Below are 17,986 nucleotides of genomic sequence, written 5' to 3'. Positions count from 1 at the left end.
TGGTTCATGTGCAAACAGCCAAGCTCCTCACAGCACACCTAGGTTTAGAATCTAGTCACACCTTAACAGGACCAAGCATCTCCGAAACAACTTCCTGGCTCAGCTACTACAGCAAAGACTCCCGTGGAAGAGCTGACCAGCGCCAAACTCAGGAACAGCAAGAAATTGACTCTTTAAAGGTCATTTTACCCAGAAACACTCACTGCTGCCTGGTAACAAGATGACATTCTGATGTATTATGTATCAACTCTCCAGGGGACGACAACCAAAAACTGACCCAACACCAGAATATCTTTACAGAAAGACAGACTGACCCTGAAAATCAGCAGACAGCCAGGGAGGAATGCCAGGCAGACTGTAGGTTGTGGGTCTGAAAGAGGCTAAAGATCTAAATCTATTTATGACGGCACCCCCAAAGAGGAACAACAGGCGGTCTGATTAGTTCTCCGAAACAGGGGTCATCTAGATGTGCCTCTGAATTGCTTCACTGTATAAACAACAAAGAGTTCGTGTTACTGAAAAGGGCCACCCTCACCAATAGACAAGCGTTAATTTTCACAAAATAAGAAATGCGGCATGACACAAGTTCAATGGAAAGTTAAAAGCAAAACGTCAATAAAATAAAAGTGAGAACTTGGTAACTAGGGGAGCTCTAAAGTCACGAGCACCTCTGAAAAGCTCTTCTGTGCTTAGCAGAATTAATAATAATTCCCCAACCTCATATTCTTTCATTTATGCTTCTATGATGAATAGAGTCATTAGTTCCTGGGGCTCCTTAAATCATCTTAATTAAGGTTAATTTGGAGGAAAAAATGTTTTGTAAAGTAGAATGATGTAATTATCAAAGGTAAAAACAAAGCCCACCGTTGCACAACACGGGTGCACTTACATACATGCAGGCAATACACTCATACATAGAAAATCAAAATAATAAATAAAAGCACGCACCCTTTAACGGCACTGCCACTGGTTTCTCAAAACTTACAAACCTGCATTAACAGAGAAAGATCAAGACTGGGTTCAAAGAGCCCCATTAATTACACGTTAACCAGCAACTTGCTATCACTGCCCCAACGGAACCTGCAGAACGGCACACCAGTACTCCTACCCTGTGGGCTGCAGACCCACCTCATCACGCTGCACACACGGAAGCCAATCGCTGTCTCCTACCATGCACCTGCGACAGTTCTGCTTCCCTGACTGACTGACACAAACCTGTCATATCTGATATGCAAATCTTTTCCAAAACTGGTTCATGAGGAAGATCTTTACCAATCTTGACTGAATAACTTATTGCCAAAACATGGCCATGCGTTGGAGACTGTTTCTGTAAAACGTGAGTAACGAATGAAGACATGCATAGATGGAGAATTTCATAGTACAGCCCTGAAAGCAAACTCCAACGCCACCCCACAGAGGACAGCATAAAGAAAGGTCCTGTGGCTCTTTCATCACGGACGGGCAATTATCTTTAATAGAGAGATGTCAATGCAGTGGTACTTTACTTTACTTTACCTTTACTACTTCACATTCTACAAACCCAGCCTGCGCTCCTTCACCACCACGGACAGACGACAGGTTATTAAAAGAATTCTGTATTTTCTACTGCTCAGTACAAATGACAGCTAGGATCAGGTCAGTTCTGACCTCACACAGGTTTTACATCTAGTCTCAGAGGTGCACTGATTTCCAACCAAATTAAACCATAAATCCACAGGTGGTGATCCCAGATCCAGGGACAGACACCCCAAGCAACACCAAGGTCCTGCAGGTGACGCCCAAGGCAGTGGAAGAATGGGCAAACCCTGTTCAAAAAAGCTGGTTAAAATTTCACATCGGGGCTGGAGAGATGGCTCAGCAGTTAAGAGCACTGGCTGTTCTTGCAAAAGACCTGGGTTCGATTCCCAGCACCCACATGGCAGCTAAAAATCATCCGTAACTCCAGTTCCAGGGGATCCGACGCCTTCTGACCTCCACAGGCACTGCACGACACAGGTGCACTTACATGCAGACAATACACTCATACACACAAAATAAAAATTACAAAAAATATTTTTTAAAATTTTTTCTCTTCACATATAAAATATAAGAGAAAATGTTCTCTGATTTCTCTAAATGCTGATCCTCATGTTCCATTCAATTTTATAAGATTATCTCAAAATCCCATGAAAAGTTTGTAGCCTGATCATCTCAGAATTTTCTGAGGTAAAAGTTTTAAAATAAACTCAATGTCTGGAGGTTTTACAGTCTTCAAGGACTTACTTACATTTCTATTTAAATTCCTAACAGCCCAAGTAAAGGGGGTAGAAAACATAAGTTCAAAACAGGGAGCTATGTTGTATTTTAGGCCAACCCTAACTGCGCAGACTAATGCCTAGGAATGAATATGCAAATATTATCTGTGTACACATCTATCTGTATGATACAAATCTATTTATGTACTTAGAAACATTGAAAGTGCTTCCTTTTTTCTGTCCAGAATCATGAAAAAGTCTTATAGAAACAAAAAGAGAACAGAGCATATCAGTACATAATATTTCATCGATTCTACTAATTCACACTTGGAGCTGGAAGGGAATCAATCATGCAATAGAGAAGCCATTCTAGAAATTTCAAACAGAAAGAAGTTTGATTCGGGTAAACTTCTGATTACATACTCATTCCGAGAGCTCAGGGAAGGGATGAAGGCAGGACAGGGAGGCAGGCCCAGACATCTTTTGATTTCTCTTCAACAGCTGCTGATGAGTCAGGAAACATTCAACATGGAAAATTCTCAGTTTGCGTTGTGTGCCGGGCCGGAGCCGTCAGGAATTCTGAGACTCTATGAGCGGCAACGAACTTCCGTGTGAAGGAATCCACATATTTCACATGCACTGAATTCCCTACCTAGCTAACATAAGAGCACTCAGAGACACCACATCTAGGCTTTCCATTAAAGAGAATAGAAGGGTATTTAACTGCTCCTAAAGTTACGTTCCAGTGAAGTGACATGTAAACAATTAGTGTACATAATGAAAGATATGAAAGATGAAGTATGAAAACAGTAATCCCAGCACTTGGGAGGCAGAGGCAGGAGGATCTCTGTGACACTGAAGCCGGCCTGGTCTACACAGCGGGTGCCAGGACAGCTGAGGCTACAGGAAGGCCCTGTCTTAAAACAAACAGAAGGCGAGGATTATATTCACCTGTGGGGACCTAAAGGCCCGCCTTGCAGAGAGGTCCGAGAGGAAGTTACTGGGGCGCAGCCTGACTTGTTTTAAAAGTCTGAAGGATACTTCCACACTGCTGAGGAGTGCATGATCAGTGCGTGACCATCCTTAAGATACACCCTGGGGGTGGGGTTTCCAGGTGCCTTTATAAGCTCTGTAACACCTGCAATAAATGAGTCCCTGCTTGACTAGGCTCCCCGTTGAGCCTGAGTGTTCCTGGTACTGGGGCGGCGTGGGCTGGCGAACGTGGGCTGGCGAACGGCGTGCTTACTCATCCCCAGTCATCACTGTGCAGGGGTTGCTGGTTCAGAACCCCCCCCCCCCGCATTCACCTTCATTTAAAAAAAAAAGACTCCATAAGGAAACTGATCCTCAGGTAGTCAAAATTATGACAGACAGCTTGATGGAGGAAAGGAAGGGGAAATTAGTAAGCATCTGAGGTTCGTTATATATGTAATGCACATATGTACGTCTGATCTTCGATACTTATGTTGGGACACGTTCACGTTAATGTACATATGGAACAGGCCATGAAGAGGGAGCAGCTGAAAAAACGTGGACTCTACGGATGCACGAGAGAAGAATGGGAATCTGCAGCTAAAAGCTATAATCAGAGCTCAACATAAAGGGTCAAGGGCGGCAGATGAGATGGCTCAGCAGATGAAGGCACCTGCCACCAAGTCTGCCAAGCTGAGCTCGATCCCCAGGACCCACATGGTGGAAGGAGAGAATCGAGTCCCACAGCTGTCCTCTGACCTCCACATGCCCTGTGGCACATGCACACACAGACACGCACATAAAATTAGTTAATCAACTTAAAATAAAAGAGTCAAGGAAAAACTCTAGAAAGACGTTCTCAGAGAGGAGAAAGGGTACGAGAAAAGGAAACGCAGAGATGCCAGGGAGAAGCCAAGGCCAGGATGCAATCTAGCTAACGGCACAGACAAAACCGGTCCGCGGAGGAAAGTGCACTTCCAGACTTGTGGACACAGGGAGCTTGGAGGAGAGAAGAAAGAAGGTTCAGTGGAGGCAGATATTCTGGCTGGACCCTGAAGAAAGAAGGGTGTGAGGTAGCATGTAGAGAGAGAAAACATTCCAGGCCGCAAGAAAAGCTGGAACACGGTCTCAGGCAGCAAGAGACGGGGGCTGCCGTGCTCCTAACCGCTGTAACATCAGCACATCATGACACACTGACAAATCCACCCAGTCATACCAAACTACACAAGGAAAAACTTAGCTGTGTACCGATATCTCCTACACAGTGAATGAGAAGGCAAAAAGCTGAGCACAGGACAGGGTGGGTGAGACAGTCTATATGCCTCACATGGTTTGACATGAAAACAAGCAGGTGCAAGAAACAAAACCTACTGACAAGACCAGCAGCACTTACATTCACGTCTGCTAAAGTTACATACTAGAACTAACCAAGAGGCAGCATCATTGCAAGGCAATAAACAAAGAGCACCCGACACACTAAGAACCAATCACCTTCCATGAAAAAATGAAAGAAAAAGCCCGGTCATCGCGGCGCATACCTTTAATCCCAGCACTCAGAAAGCAGAAGCAGGCAGATCTCTGTGAGAGTGAGGCCAGCCTGGTCTACAGAGTGAGCTCCAGGCCAGCTGGGGCTACAGGAGACCCTGTCTCAAAAGGGGGGCGGGGAGGAGAGAGAGATTCTTTACTTGAGATGGAGCCCACAGAAGTCTCTACAACAGTGTAGGTCATAAATCTCTAATGGGGTCAGTTACTACAGAGCAGGCGGTCTGCAGCCTAGTCCTGTAAAAACCTATTTAAACATGGGCTTTTCCAGTTTTAGAACGTTTATTAATTGTAATGTCTAATTTTCATGGTCTTACATGTTGGTATTACTGAACAAGTATATGTCACTGGAAATTAGCTTGCAAAATGTGGTTTTAATTAGTCTTAAGGAAAACTGATAGCCTATCTCTGGAAGTTAATTTCTAGTAAATCATTGCAGGTAAGTAAAACATAATTACAAATTTAAGTTCTAAACAAAAAGCTGAAATTTCGATAAATGACACCATAAGACTGTATGAACCTTTAAAATATACATATAATTTTCAACAAACACAGAAAAGTTTATAGCAGGAATTGTGTTACATACAATTTTTTTTTTTGTTATCCTATAAAAAGGTCTTAACTAGTATTTCCAACAGGCAAAACAGTGGTTTTTCCAGACGAATTTGACCACATAGATTTCCAACATTTTCAAAGTTAGAAGATGCTGCTTTTAGGAAAACTAAAATTTACTTGCCCCAAGAAGCAGAAATGTCTGACTCTGAGTCAAGAATGTAGTAATTAATACACGTCAATGTGAATAAGGCAAAAATCACAGTCTGCGCTCGGGCGGTCTCTGCAATGTCCTGGGCTGTGTGGGGCCTGTGCAGCATGTTGAACAGGAGGGTGAGGGTCTGAGGTGAGTTACACCTCCCGTGTGTCCTCCTTACTGGGAAGACGACAGTCACACTCACCATGCACTCAGAAAGTGGGACTGCAGAGAGCAAACCGTTCTGATTTACACCCAATGAAACCCAAAATAACACTGAGATAAAGAAATTCTAAGTAGGATTACCATGACCAGTAACGCCCCTCAAAGAAAAGGGAATGATACAATAATCTGATATAAAGATGTATAATACTCAGTTTCATGACGATGCAATGTTCTTCAAAACAACCGAGCTGTAAACTCAAATCAGCATAGTTCATGCACAGGAGAGGAAGGGACCCAAAACCAGCCGGGCTGGCACCATTTACAGTGAGGCCACAGGCATTCCTCAGGGGCGACACTGACACACAATGGTCTGGGAGAGGGAAAGGCATTCAGAATCTGGCAAGAAAAACTCCCATAGGCTTCATTATTCACAACAGTCTTCACTTTAACAAAATTAGCAAAAAATTAGGCATCAACTAGCAAACAGCATAAGGGATTTCTTAGTGCTGTTTTTCTTTTTATTTTTTTTACTTAAAATTTCTTTTTCCAGCAAATAGGAGACTAGGTGCTTGACTGAGCCACCCACTGAAAGCAATTAAATCAGCCAAGCTAAAACAGAAAAGAAATATTCAGCAAAAATTTATAAAATCCAAGTAAAGGAACTAACAAAGAGAAGCTGGCTTTTGCCTTAAAGATAGCTGCAAACATCTGTAAACCTCAGCTTGACTTGTAGGCCCTCAGGTGGGCAAAGGAAAAGTTTGGGACCTAGACATGCACTCTGCCTCATCCACGTGGTCCTCAAGGAACCAGGTCCTCAAGATGAAAGTGAGCTGAAATTTCAGCAGGCAAAGGAGGGAGGAAGTACCAACCTGAGGGCTGCCGACCCCAGGGCCTGGCAACCCCAGTCTTCCGCCAGCCTCTACATCGTTCCTTGAGCACCCCCACCACAGAAAATGGACTGTCTCTAGCCTCCACACCAATGACTTTAGGCCAGACATGGAAATTACAGTGTTAGACCCCCATGGCTGCCCTGGCATTCTAAGTGCCAGCCTCTGCTTCTAGAAGCAATGTAACATGAAATTAGCACCCAGTCACTTGGAACATAGAGTTAAAAATCAGGTACCAGGATACACTGAGAGCAAGCTATGCAAATTACAGACCTGAACCAAAAACAATAAAGCAGTAAGCTCAGCGCTCTAAGTCAGGAGGAGTACCTGTATAACCCAACTGCTCCATTTCCATACTGGCCAAGGGAATTTCAGAGAAGCTTCCAGGGGTTAATGACAAAGACTCATTACTAGTCAGCAGCCACACTAGAAACCTCATCTTCAAAGTCAGAACCATAATCACGTATGTGCCTCCTAGTGTGGGCACTGAGGAGACGTGAACCACATAACTCACTAAGAACCCTAAAATGACTAACACTCATTAAAGTACAGCGATAGAGTTATCATCTTAAGAATGTCTTACAGAAACTGACACAGAGATCAAAATGAAGAGCTGTGCTAACAGCCAAGACGTGGAAGAAAATTAACCAATTAGCCAGAGGAAGACCCATGACAACCTTCCAATCAAGCAATGAGGTTACAGCGCGACACTGAAATCTGGGGTCTGCTCTGACAGAGTCTGACACGGGCAGAGAGGGTGGGAAGCAGTCGTTAAGCAGCACCCATGGCTGTCTACTAAAACACACATCAGACCAGCAAATTCAGGGGACGCTGATAACTGAGTGCAAACAGAACATGTCGAGCAAAACAGGGCAACAGTTTTTTCCTCAAACAAGAATGTGTAGACTCAGGTTCTGAGATCCGGTGGATGTGTAACACAGATCCTACTGGAAAAACAGGGCTAGCAGGGAGAGTAATGGGATATTAATGAAATGACCGATTTGTTGTCCTAGGTTTTCCTGGCTGGGAGGATACAGAATGGAAAGACTAAGCCATGAAATCAATAGGGCATCCGTCCTCCAGGTTCCCCTCTGCCAGGGTCTGGGGAGGAATGCTTGGACTTTCCTGTTGGCTTTGTATGCAAATAGCTCCAGATGCAGCACAACCACATCTAAGTCGCTTGGTTCAACATCTGCTGGTCCAATTCCCATTATTCCTGCTACAGGGTCGGCTTGTGACAGTTTAGTCTGCCCTCTTTGTAAGCTGTTTTGAAGGAGCTAATTTGAATTAAAGTATCTATCTGGACCACTTGTTTTTCCTTTGATGGTCACTGAATTCTAATGTGGTCTGCACAGTGCTGGAGGAACGTAGAAACGTTATTGGAACAGACAGAATTCAAGGTTCTGCCTCCCACCTCGCCTTCTAGACATTTTACATTTGTACAGGCCAAAGCAGAAAGTGAGCCGTCCTCTGCCTCTAATGCGGCACCACCCACACTGCACAAAATGGCAGCGTCACACCTCCTGACTGGACCAAAGGTTCCTAGCATTACTGGACGTTTTATCAACATGAATAGTGCACGCTGGGAAATGTTCTGTCCTCCGAGGTGACAGAACAGTCTTCTAAGAAACATCTCTCATAATGGACTTTATTGTTTTACTTAATTGCGTCAATGGTGTATTCATGTGTGTGCATGTATGTGTGCACATGCTTAGGCACACCTATGTTGGGGGTGGAGCCCAGGACCTCCTGCATAGTACACCAAGCTTTTTAACTAGAACTACATACATTTCCTAGCCCCTGATGACATTTTTTTTTTTTTACACTTTAATCTAATTGGTATTCTGGAAAAACAGGAGAACAGACTAAAAATAGTCTCTGGATAAGTTCCTAGTCCAAAACCAGTCTGGCTTAATTTTGAGGAACAATGATTTTCCCCCTGGCGATGGTAGGGTTCAAACTCTAGCCCTAAGGTCCAAGTCAAGTGCTCCAGTGTCCCCAGCCTGAGGCCACTGGTTCCTGTCACATTCTAAATTTTGTCTACTTCTTTATTTTAGCATGTAAAGTGGCAGACGTCAGCAGGGCACTCTGCAGGCTAGGCTCTGGTCACCCCTCCCTCCAGCCCCCACTCCTGCATCTCTAGTACCACCTTCTGTACCCTGTACCCCGCCCCACTGCTTCCCTTTAAGCCTGTGGTTTCCCCCTTTCTAGTTCCCGGCCATCTAAGCTCCCTCAGTCCCATGTACACACACATACATGAAATTAGAAGCTGTGATCAGCAGAGATGGGGGGGGGGGTGCTTTCTCTCTGAGCTGGGGTTATTTCACTGAAAATTTCTCAGTTCCATCCATTTTCCTACAAATTTCAAAATCCCATTTTCCTTTTGACTAAATAGAATCCCGCTGTGTGTACGCACACACTTTCTGCCAATAGCTGTCTAGGCTTTCTCCAGCTCCTGGCTGTTGGGAACAGGACAGCGCTGAGTTGGATGAGCACACGTCCTGACAGCAGGACTCAGAGTTCTCTGGGCATTCTCAGCAGTGACAGCTTGGCATACAGCGGTTCTAACCTCACTGTTCAGGAACCTCCAGACTGATTCCCGGAGGTGGCAAGCTCTCCTCTTCCTCCCATAATTCCCGGCACTTGCTCCTATATTTTCTAGTCCTGACCAGAGTGAGAGGAACCTCAGCGTAGTTCCATCTGCATTCTGATGGCGAGCATACTAAACACTCCAGAAATATTTCTTGCCTAATCTTTACTTTTAATTTTTAATATTTAATTTTTAATTTTTAATATTTCTGAATGATCTTAATATCAAGAAACTTCTAAGCCAGGTGTGGTGGTGGTACACGACTTTAATCCCAGCACTCTGGAGGCAGAGGCAGGTGGATGGATCTCTGTGGGTTCAAGGCTAGCCTAGTCTACAAAGTGAGTTCCAGGCCAGCTGGGGCTACAGGGAGACACTGTCTCAAAAAGATAAAAAAAAAAAAAAAAAAAAAAAAAAAAAACTTGTAAATTTAAATTCTAATGGAAATGATACATTATTTTCCAATTTTATCACAGGCACTGATGATTTCTTTTTAATCAGTGGGTACAGGAAGTGAAAACTGAGAACCGTACTGTTCAGAGGTCAGCACGGGGTGTCTGAGCAGTGTCGTCAAGATTCTTCAACTATCAGATACTTTTTCTGACATTTTAAATTCAAAAGCAACAGACTGTCACTATGAAGCACAACAGAACATGGATCACAAAGAGACACACAGGTGCACATTTTAAATTCTTGCAAGACTACAGGGGTCAATGAATACCTCAGAAATCACGTTCTTAATTAAGCAGGACTTTATTTAATTACTTCATACGTAAGTACTGTGTTTACAGCATTTCTACTCTCCTTGCCCCCCGACTCCCTCCCAATTTCTTGTTCTCTTTAGTTATTACACACACAAGCACACAGACCTCAGTGAGTTCATTCAGAGTTATTCACAGGTACATGTGTTTAGAGCTAACACTTGGGACTGGATTACCTACCAGAGGCCTAGTCCCTGGGGAGAAATCACATTCTCTCTCTCTCTCTCTCTCTCTCTCTCTCTCTCTCTCTCTCTCTCTCTCTTGCATATAGCTCTTCAACAAGGGATGGGGCCTTCTGAAACTTCTCCATTCATGTTAGCAAGTCCAGTGATGTTGCCATTTGAAATGTTCTACTTTCTCAGTTGCTGCGACAAAATACTCTTACCAGTACCAACTTGAGGAGGAAAGGGTTTATTTTATATTACATCATCAGGGAGCCCAAGGTAGGAACTCAGGGCAGGAACCTGGAGGCAGAAGCTGGAGCACAGGCCATGGAGGAATGCTGCTTACTGGCTTGCTCCCCTGGCCCCTGCTCAGCCTGCTTTCTTGTACAACACAGGCCCACCTGCCCAAGGGTGGCACCACCCACAGTGGGCTGGGCCCTCCCACACCACTCAACAACCAAGAAGATGCCCCTCAGACATGGCCACCGGCAATTCCCTAATTGAGGCTCCCTCAACCCACGTGTGTCAAGCTGACACTAAAGCTATCCAACACAAGTCTGTAAAATGAACAAGACAACTTCAAATTGAAATTGTACTTTAGTTTCATCCTAATCTCCTTTTTACAACCAGGCCTCAAGCTCTCAGACAATGTGTGATGCAATTCGAACTTTTTTACAAAAAACAGAAAAGAAAGAAAGAAAAAAGGCTCGATTCAGGATCAACCTAGGTCACTGCAGTTTTTAGATAAGACCAAACCAAATAAAATGAGAAACTGTTTCTGAAAATGGCAAAAACAGTTGGGGGTGCGGAGAGAGAGAAAGAGAAGGGCAAGGCTGCTGTGGCTGTGGTACCCGCAGGAAAGGCCGCCCAGGGAACAGCCGGAGACGTCGCCTGGCTTCCGCTGTCCCCAGCATCGAAAGTCTCTGCCGCCTGGAAAACAAGGCAAGACGGTCTGAGAAGCCTGAAGATGGAGCTCCGAGGGCGCGAACAAGCACCGCACTCCCCGGACCCCCCACCCCCACGGGCAAAGGCACAGGCACGCCTCTGTCACAGCCACACTCAAACTGTCTAAACGCCAGGGCTTAGCAGCTCCCGCCACCGCGCAGGCCGGTCCTCAGGTTCGCAGTTCCCTTCCTTGCCCAACCACCCCACATCAATGAGGCGTTCACTGTTCCGTGACATCCACACCTGTGAACTATGGTACCTCCAACTACTCTAACTTAACTCACCACATCTGCTCACCTATGTGAAGCGTTTTCTTTAAAAACAGACTAACTTTTTTTAACTCCTTACACGAGTCTTGGACACTAAACTACCAAGTTTGCCTCTCTTCCTGCACAATCTACTCTGGGCTCACTAGCACTAGCCAAGAGAAAATTCCTAGAGCTGACATCTTCAGGGGTTGAGCACTCACGTTTGGGGGCATCACTTAAGACAAAGCTTAAGAGGGCAGAGCTTTCCAACTCTCATGTGGGATGCGCGCAAATCACTGCTCAAAGCAGAACCGTAATTTCGCGGTGTGGAACTTCACATGTGCTCTGTGCTAAGCTGTCAGGCAAGGTGAGACGTCTGGGCATCTATGACTAGAGCAAGACTGGGGGGGTCTCTCTGCTGGCCATGAAGGTGCACACTGGACTCAAGAGGGCCGGGGCCCTCAAGGAGGACAGGGCTCTGGCTCCCTTCAATGGCAGAACAGGAAGACAAGGGACCCCAGCAATCACAGCAGGATAGAAAGCTGTCCACACTGTGTCTACACGGCACTGGATCAGCATGAGGAACGGGCACTGAACTGCACCTGCCATGTGTAGGAGACAGCCAACTATGGCTCTCCACATACAACATACCAGTTATAGTCTACGCACATGAAAAATCCTAGAATGCAGACTTCAAATAATAACAGCTTCCAAGCACTAAGTTAAGTCAGGTGACAACGGGAAACACAGATTTCCTGAGAATAAAAGGGATTTTCAGAAGGCTGCACTTAATAAGAGTAGAAGGACCACCGAGGAAAACAGAGAGCACACAACAAAATGCAGAAAACACGCTACATCTAACAGAACCACTTATAATGAAACATGTAAGGTGTGTATGCCCACTCTGGCTGCCTGCACATGGACAACATGTATGTCTATACTACCCCCTTGCACATGGACAACTTATGTCTACGCTGTCCCTCCACATGCACATGTATGTCCACACTGCCTCCCTGCCATGGACATGTATGTCCACACTGCCTCCCTGCCATAGAAAACATATATGGCCACACTGCCTCCCTACCATAGACAACATATGTCCATACTGCCTCCCTGCCATGGACATGTATGTCTACAATGCTTCTCTGCACATGAACATATATATGTCTACACTGCGTCCCTGCACATGGACAACATGTATGTACACACTGCCTCCCTGCACATGGATCACATGCACATTCACATGCCCACCTACACATGGACAACATGTATGTCCACACTGCTTCCCTGCACACCGGCAACTATGAAAGATAAAACAGAAAACAACCTGACACCCCCCCACGAGCACACTAAAATAATGTCCCACCTCCCCATTAACGTTAACTACATTCCCTAATTTTACAATCCCTTTTTACCGAATCCAAAGTAGGTGAACATCTTACTGAAAAAAGAAAAACAAAGGAAACCCTCTGTGCTCACTTGACGGTGCTTCCAGAACTTGAGCTCTGCCATCCTGACTCAATCCAGGGATCTTCCTGCAGAACTGTGCTGGCTCCACAGAAATAACTGGGTTATAAAACAGTTAACTAAGTCGAACACACACTAGAGAGGATTAAGGCAGAGACACTGCTTTTCAGTTAACAGTTTCCACTTATAAACGTCCCCAAACCCGGGGAGTCAACAATCACACCAACTCGCCTCAGGGACAGCAGAAGTCAAAGTGCTCCACACAGGAATCCACTCTTCTCAGGGGGGAGCAGGCCACTCTGAGGGGTTCACCAGCTCCAATCCCTCACCTCACCAGAGCTCCCTAACAGACACGTCCCCTGCCCCGACCTCTGCCAACAATCTCTAAGCTGGCCTTTGTACTCCCACGAGTCCCACTGAATTACTCCACTTGAAACCATTCCCATGGCAGAACCAAAGCTTTAACAGTAATAATCCCTTTCAACTTTCAGAGGGATGATGCTCTTTCATTTTCCTGATTTCAAGCTTTACTTCAGTTACATTAATAGAACGAGGGCAGGGGCAAGAGCTCAGTTGGCAAGGTGCTTGCCTTGTGAGCACAAGGACGTGAGTTTGAGCCCCGGGATCCATTTTTAAAAATCTGGACATAGTGGCACTGTGCACGTGTTATCCCAGCACTGTGGAGGCTGAGACAGGCAGATCCCTGAGGCTCACTGACCAGCCTGGTCTACTTGATGAATTCCAGGCCAGAGAGAAACCCTGTCTCCAAAGAGCAAGGTGAACGGGTCTCCACAGAGAGACATAAAAGGTTGTCCTCTGACCGCTACAAGCATGCACACAGGTGAACCCACACACATGAGCCATATGCATACACTGTACACACACACGCACAGAATAGATCATAAACATAATGAAAGCAAACACATCTCCATCATAGTTGACCACAACCCTGAGGTTAAAAGCAATACGTACCTCAAAACCACCAAACTCGTCATCGTCCATTCTTTAAGCAGCACCTGAAACACAAGAGGAGAGCCTGAGCAGACCACACAGCACGGGCCAGATCAGCCCTAGGTATTGCATGGATGATCCCATGAGCTGCTGGGTTGTTCTTCAGGTTTTGCTAAGTAGCATTATACTCATTTTCAAGACTAGCATAATATTGTGAATTAAAGCATTTGAGTTAAACTATATATATATATATATATATATATATGCATTAACACACACGCGCACACACACACACACACCCCTTGGTAACTGGGTTTTACTTTCTGGCAAAATTAGCAATTTCTCTAACGTTTTCAGCCATCATGTATTTTCCCATTTTCTGTTGAAGTCATCAGGAGTGGAAAATATTCTTCCACATTTTAATTTGCTTTGCCCAAAGTGGCACTAGGGCTCAATTCAATAAAGCTTCCTGCTTTTTACATCTAGTCCTTGGCTGTCTGGCAACATCACACAAGCCCAGCGAGGAACAGGGCTGTGGCCAGGCTGTGGGAATCTGTCCCATCACTGAGGTTCTTCCCCGGGCTTTATGGACGCTGACTCGGATTTTCAAAGTTGATCAGCACTTTTTGAGCGCGGCCACAGCTCTGGAGCACTCTGATATGTGTATTTTTAGCTGAAACTGCTTTGCACTTTGGAAAAATGTGGACCAAGTTACCAGGCTGATCAAGATAAATCAAGTCATGGATTCTTGGGGGGGGCAGATGAGGGCAGAGAAGAGGAGCGAAGGTCTAGGGTGGCTTTGACCTGGGGGAGAGACAAGCTGTGGAAAGCATGTGCTGCCCTAAATGTGTGTATGAAAAACAGAAGGATCAAACCTCAGAATCCAGGCTTCAAGAGAGGAGAAAAACTCACTCACAAACCATGAAGGACGTGATCGGTGGTGCGCCTTAAAGTGAGCACTTCTGGGGGCAGGTCCTGGCCTGCGACTCGGAGCCCGAGTTCTGATGAGCACAGCAAGCCCCACATGCTCAACAGTACATGGTTCCATTTTATACTCTCCACAAGGGAGTGACCCAAATATAAATTACAATTTCCTTGACTCGGTAACGTAAGATGCACTAGATTACGGGAAAGTGGCTGTCTCCCACTTCGGCCCACCGGAAGTCAAGTTCGCAGGCATTTACTTCCAGGGACTCAGGTCCCCAGCAGCCAAGTTCTGCTTCTCGGGAAAGAACAGCAAATGCCCACCAAGAAAACTCTACAGATGGTCACAAAAGGAACAGCAAAAACCAAGAATCCCAAAGACTGCCCCTACCAAGCCAAGCAAACTTACTTTCACCAAACCTCAGTAGGGACACCATAAGGAAAGCAGAAGGAAGCAGGCGGCTGTAAAGAGCGCTGAGCACTGAGCCACCAGGACCATGGAGCACAGAACACAGCGGCAGCACCGTCCCCATTAGTCCACAGTCTCACAATCCAGTGATACTTTTCAAAGATCCGTTTCTCTAAAATCAGCGCTAACCAAGCTATCTCTGTGCAGCACTTACAAAATGTGAACCAAACTTTCAGGTGCTTTCTCGATGGCTCTTCTGAAATGGAATTCACATTAATTTTTGTCTCAAGTGAACAGTATCCTTGTGCAATCAGTTTTCACAAAGCTATGGAGCATGGGGTGGACCCCCAAACAACGCGGCATGAACACGCCATGCTGTCCACGTAGGTCCCACAAATCTCCAGAGCCAATTAAAAACTGTTTTTAGCATCCACGAAGGCTGTCCTTGAGCAATCTGAGTGCTCCACTTTTCAGAATAAGGTTCTTGTGTACTTTCACAGGTCACATCCCAACACGTGAGGGGACGGTGCCAGAAGGCTTGAAAATAAAAGCCACTGTCTAACACAGACTCCTAAGATCTGATTTGATTGCATGAAGAACAGAGTGGTGACCCAGATACTCCAGAGTCTAGCAACCCCTACACACCAAACCCAATGGGGGAGCTGGCCTCTTCTGTGTTCTCAGAAAGGTTAAATGTTTTATTTAAAACAAAATGTGTCCTGATAATGCAAGTCTTTCTCCAAATTTTCTCCAATTCCTACAATAGTTTGTTTACTTCTGAATATTTAAGAGTGAAGAAAGCACTGGTCTGTAAACACTAATTGTACAGGGGCTGGGAGATACTCAGTCCAAAGTGCTAACCGCACACGTGCAGGGACCACAGTTCAGATCCCCAGACTCCACATAAAAGCCAAGCAGGCACAGCATTCCTGGAACCCCAGCACTCGGAGGGGTCCCTAGGCCAGCCGGCCGGCTAGACCAGCTGAAGTCGTGAGTGCTGGCTTCAGAGAGAACCTGCCTCAAAAACTAAATGGAGGGCGATCAAAGAAAACTGACATCAGTGTTTGGCCTCCACATGCACTTAAACGCCCCCAACTCATAAACATGCAGTCATGTACCCACAGCGCATAAATATAAACGTGCAAAAAGAAAGTCGATTTTACAAAATAAAAATTAGTTTATAAAAGGAACTATTACAGCCAGGCATGGTGGCACACGCCCTTGATCCCAGCACTTGGGAGGCAGAGGCAGGCGGATCTTTCTGAGTTCCATGCCAGACTGGTCTACACAGTGAGTTCCAGGACAGCTGGACTAGTGTTCTGGACCAGTGGTTCCAGTGGACCAGTAGAAGGTGGGCAAATGTGTGGTTCCCAGGCAAACCCGGAGTCACTGCCAGCCCAGGCCCTGCCGGAGTCCGCAATGGTCACTCAAGGCACACTGACCTGATAAAGCACACTGGGCTCTGCACAGAGGGTGGTAGGCGGGTGGAGACCACCTGAGACCCAGGAGCCCAGCTCTCCTTCACCCCAGCGGTCAGGTCAGCAGCTGAGCTCACTGACTCACAGGGGACACTGCTGAGCCTCATGCCACCAACACTGCTGACTTCCAATCCTCAGTTCAGAAAGAGCCCGAGAGAGGCTAAGGAAGGAGCTATGAGGTCAGGCTGCGCCTGAGCTCGTGACACTCATAGTCAAGGTGCACTGCAACATTTTGTGATTCGGTTCCCTCATCTGTCAAATGGGGATAATGAGTGTGATGATGCTCCCGGGTCACCACGGAGAATTAAATGAGATGAAATGCAGACGAACGTGTAGAACGTGACCCGATTCCTGTTGTTCTGTCCTAAGCATCCGGGCTTTCACAGCTGGTGCTTGACCCTCACACAGGACAGGCTGCCAAGGACAAGCAGAGACAGGAAGGTAGTAAAAGAGAGCAAACACCACCCAGCACAACGAGGGGAGGGAACGTACTCAGGACCAAGCCCTGAACACACATCCTCCTCAGATGGCTAACCTCAGAGGAGCCACCACTGATACGAGAACAGACCGCCACATAGAAGGGAGGAGAACACAAAACCAAGGTCCTAGAAATTAAAATTATGGTGGCAGTAGTGAAAGTTTTTAAGAAAGGAAATGAAGAAAAACTCCCATAAAATAAAGTGTATAAATTTTTCTTTAAAAAAAAATAATAAAGACCTCCGTCTGCTTCCCCAGGATGCACAACCCACCGGCCTCTTTCCTAGGCACTGGGCGGACCTGCGGCTTCCTGATTCTTTGCATCCAGACTAACCCATTTCCTCCCTGCAGTCCCCAGGAGCCCTTGGGGCTTCTTCCTGCCCCCATCTCCTTTGCATCCAGACTAACTCATTTCCTCCCTGCAGTCCCCAGGAGTCCTTGGGGCTTCTTCCTGCCCCCATCTAAATTTGCATCTCTGGGTGAGACAGCCACCAGCTGCCCTAGACCAGCATCTTTCCTGGGCCCAGCTCCCAGGCCAGTCTAACACCAAAATCCCTGAGGACATCATCTTTCCTGGAGGGGTCCAGACCTTAGGAGAAAGCCTGAGAGCATCTGATCCTCATCTGACTTGGGCCTCGGTGAAATCCTGAAGACAAAAGCAATCTGGCCATTCCGATATAAAATCAAAAGAGAGAACCGGAAGCTTAGAGGAACCAGTTTTTCATGCCCAAAAAGTAAACCACAAAGGCACATAAAGTTTACAAAAAGAAGCATATCTAAACTCAACAAAGGAAGGCTTGAGTCTCACAAAAGAATCAGAAACTACAAAAGAAATTCACATGTCAAAATCAAAGAGAAAAAATTAGTAACATGAAAAACTAAAATAACCTATCTCCACCAAATACCAATAGTCCTCTAGAGGAGTACAATGAGAACCCCTAGAGATAATGCAGGACATGGAACTCAAAAGAACAATTAAAAACATGATAAAAGAATTCAGTGAATTTAAAGAACACACAAAAAAATA

At 45.7% G+C, this 17,986-nt stretch overlaps 1 protein-coding gene across 6 annotated transcripts in view; it reads right to left on the bottom strand.

Annotated features, from left to right (window-relative positions):
* The window catches only part of Ccdc91 (coiled-coil domain containing 91), a 210,600-nt gene that overhangs the window by 146,331 nt on the left and 46,283 nt on the right, over positions 1 to 17,986 (bottom strand). For 2 of the 6 annotated variants that reach the window (XM_029570285.1, XM_008846905.3), the window contains 2 exons: positions 13,693 to 13,736; positions 10,912 to 10,990 (listed from right to left, as the gene is read on the bottom strand). The exons of 1 other annotated variant lie outside the window; for it this stretch is intronic. In XM_029570285.1, coding sequence (XP_029426145.1) covers positions 10,912 to 10,990; positions 13,693 to 13,722 — 109 coding nt within the window. In that variant the 5' untranslated portion in view covers positions 13,723 to 13,736. Of the gene's footprint in view, positions 1 to 10,911; positions 10,991 to 12,732; positions 12,820 to 13,692; positions 13,737 to 17,986 lie in introns of those variants that run through there. 3 more of the 6 variants (XM_029570284.1, XM_029570286.1, XM_008846904.3) reach the window with 3 other exon arrangements.

Source organism: Nannospalax galili, unplaced genomic scaffold (assembly GCF_000622305.1).
Source record: "Nannospalax galili isolate Female #2095 unplaced genomic scaffold, S.galili_v1.0 scaffold763, whole genome shotgun sequence".
NCBI lineage: Eukaryota > Metazoa > Chordata > Mammalia > Rodentia > Spalacidae > Nannospalax > Nannospalax galili.
The sequence above is the reverse complement of the archived record's forward strand: the minus strand, read 5'-3'. Positions and strand labels throughout refer to the sequence as shown.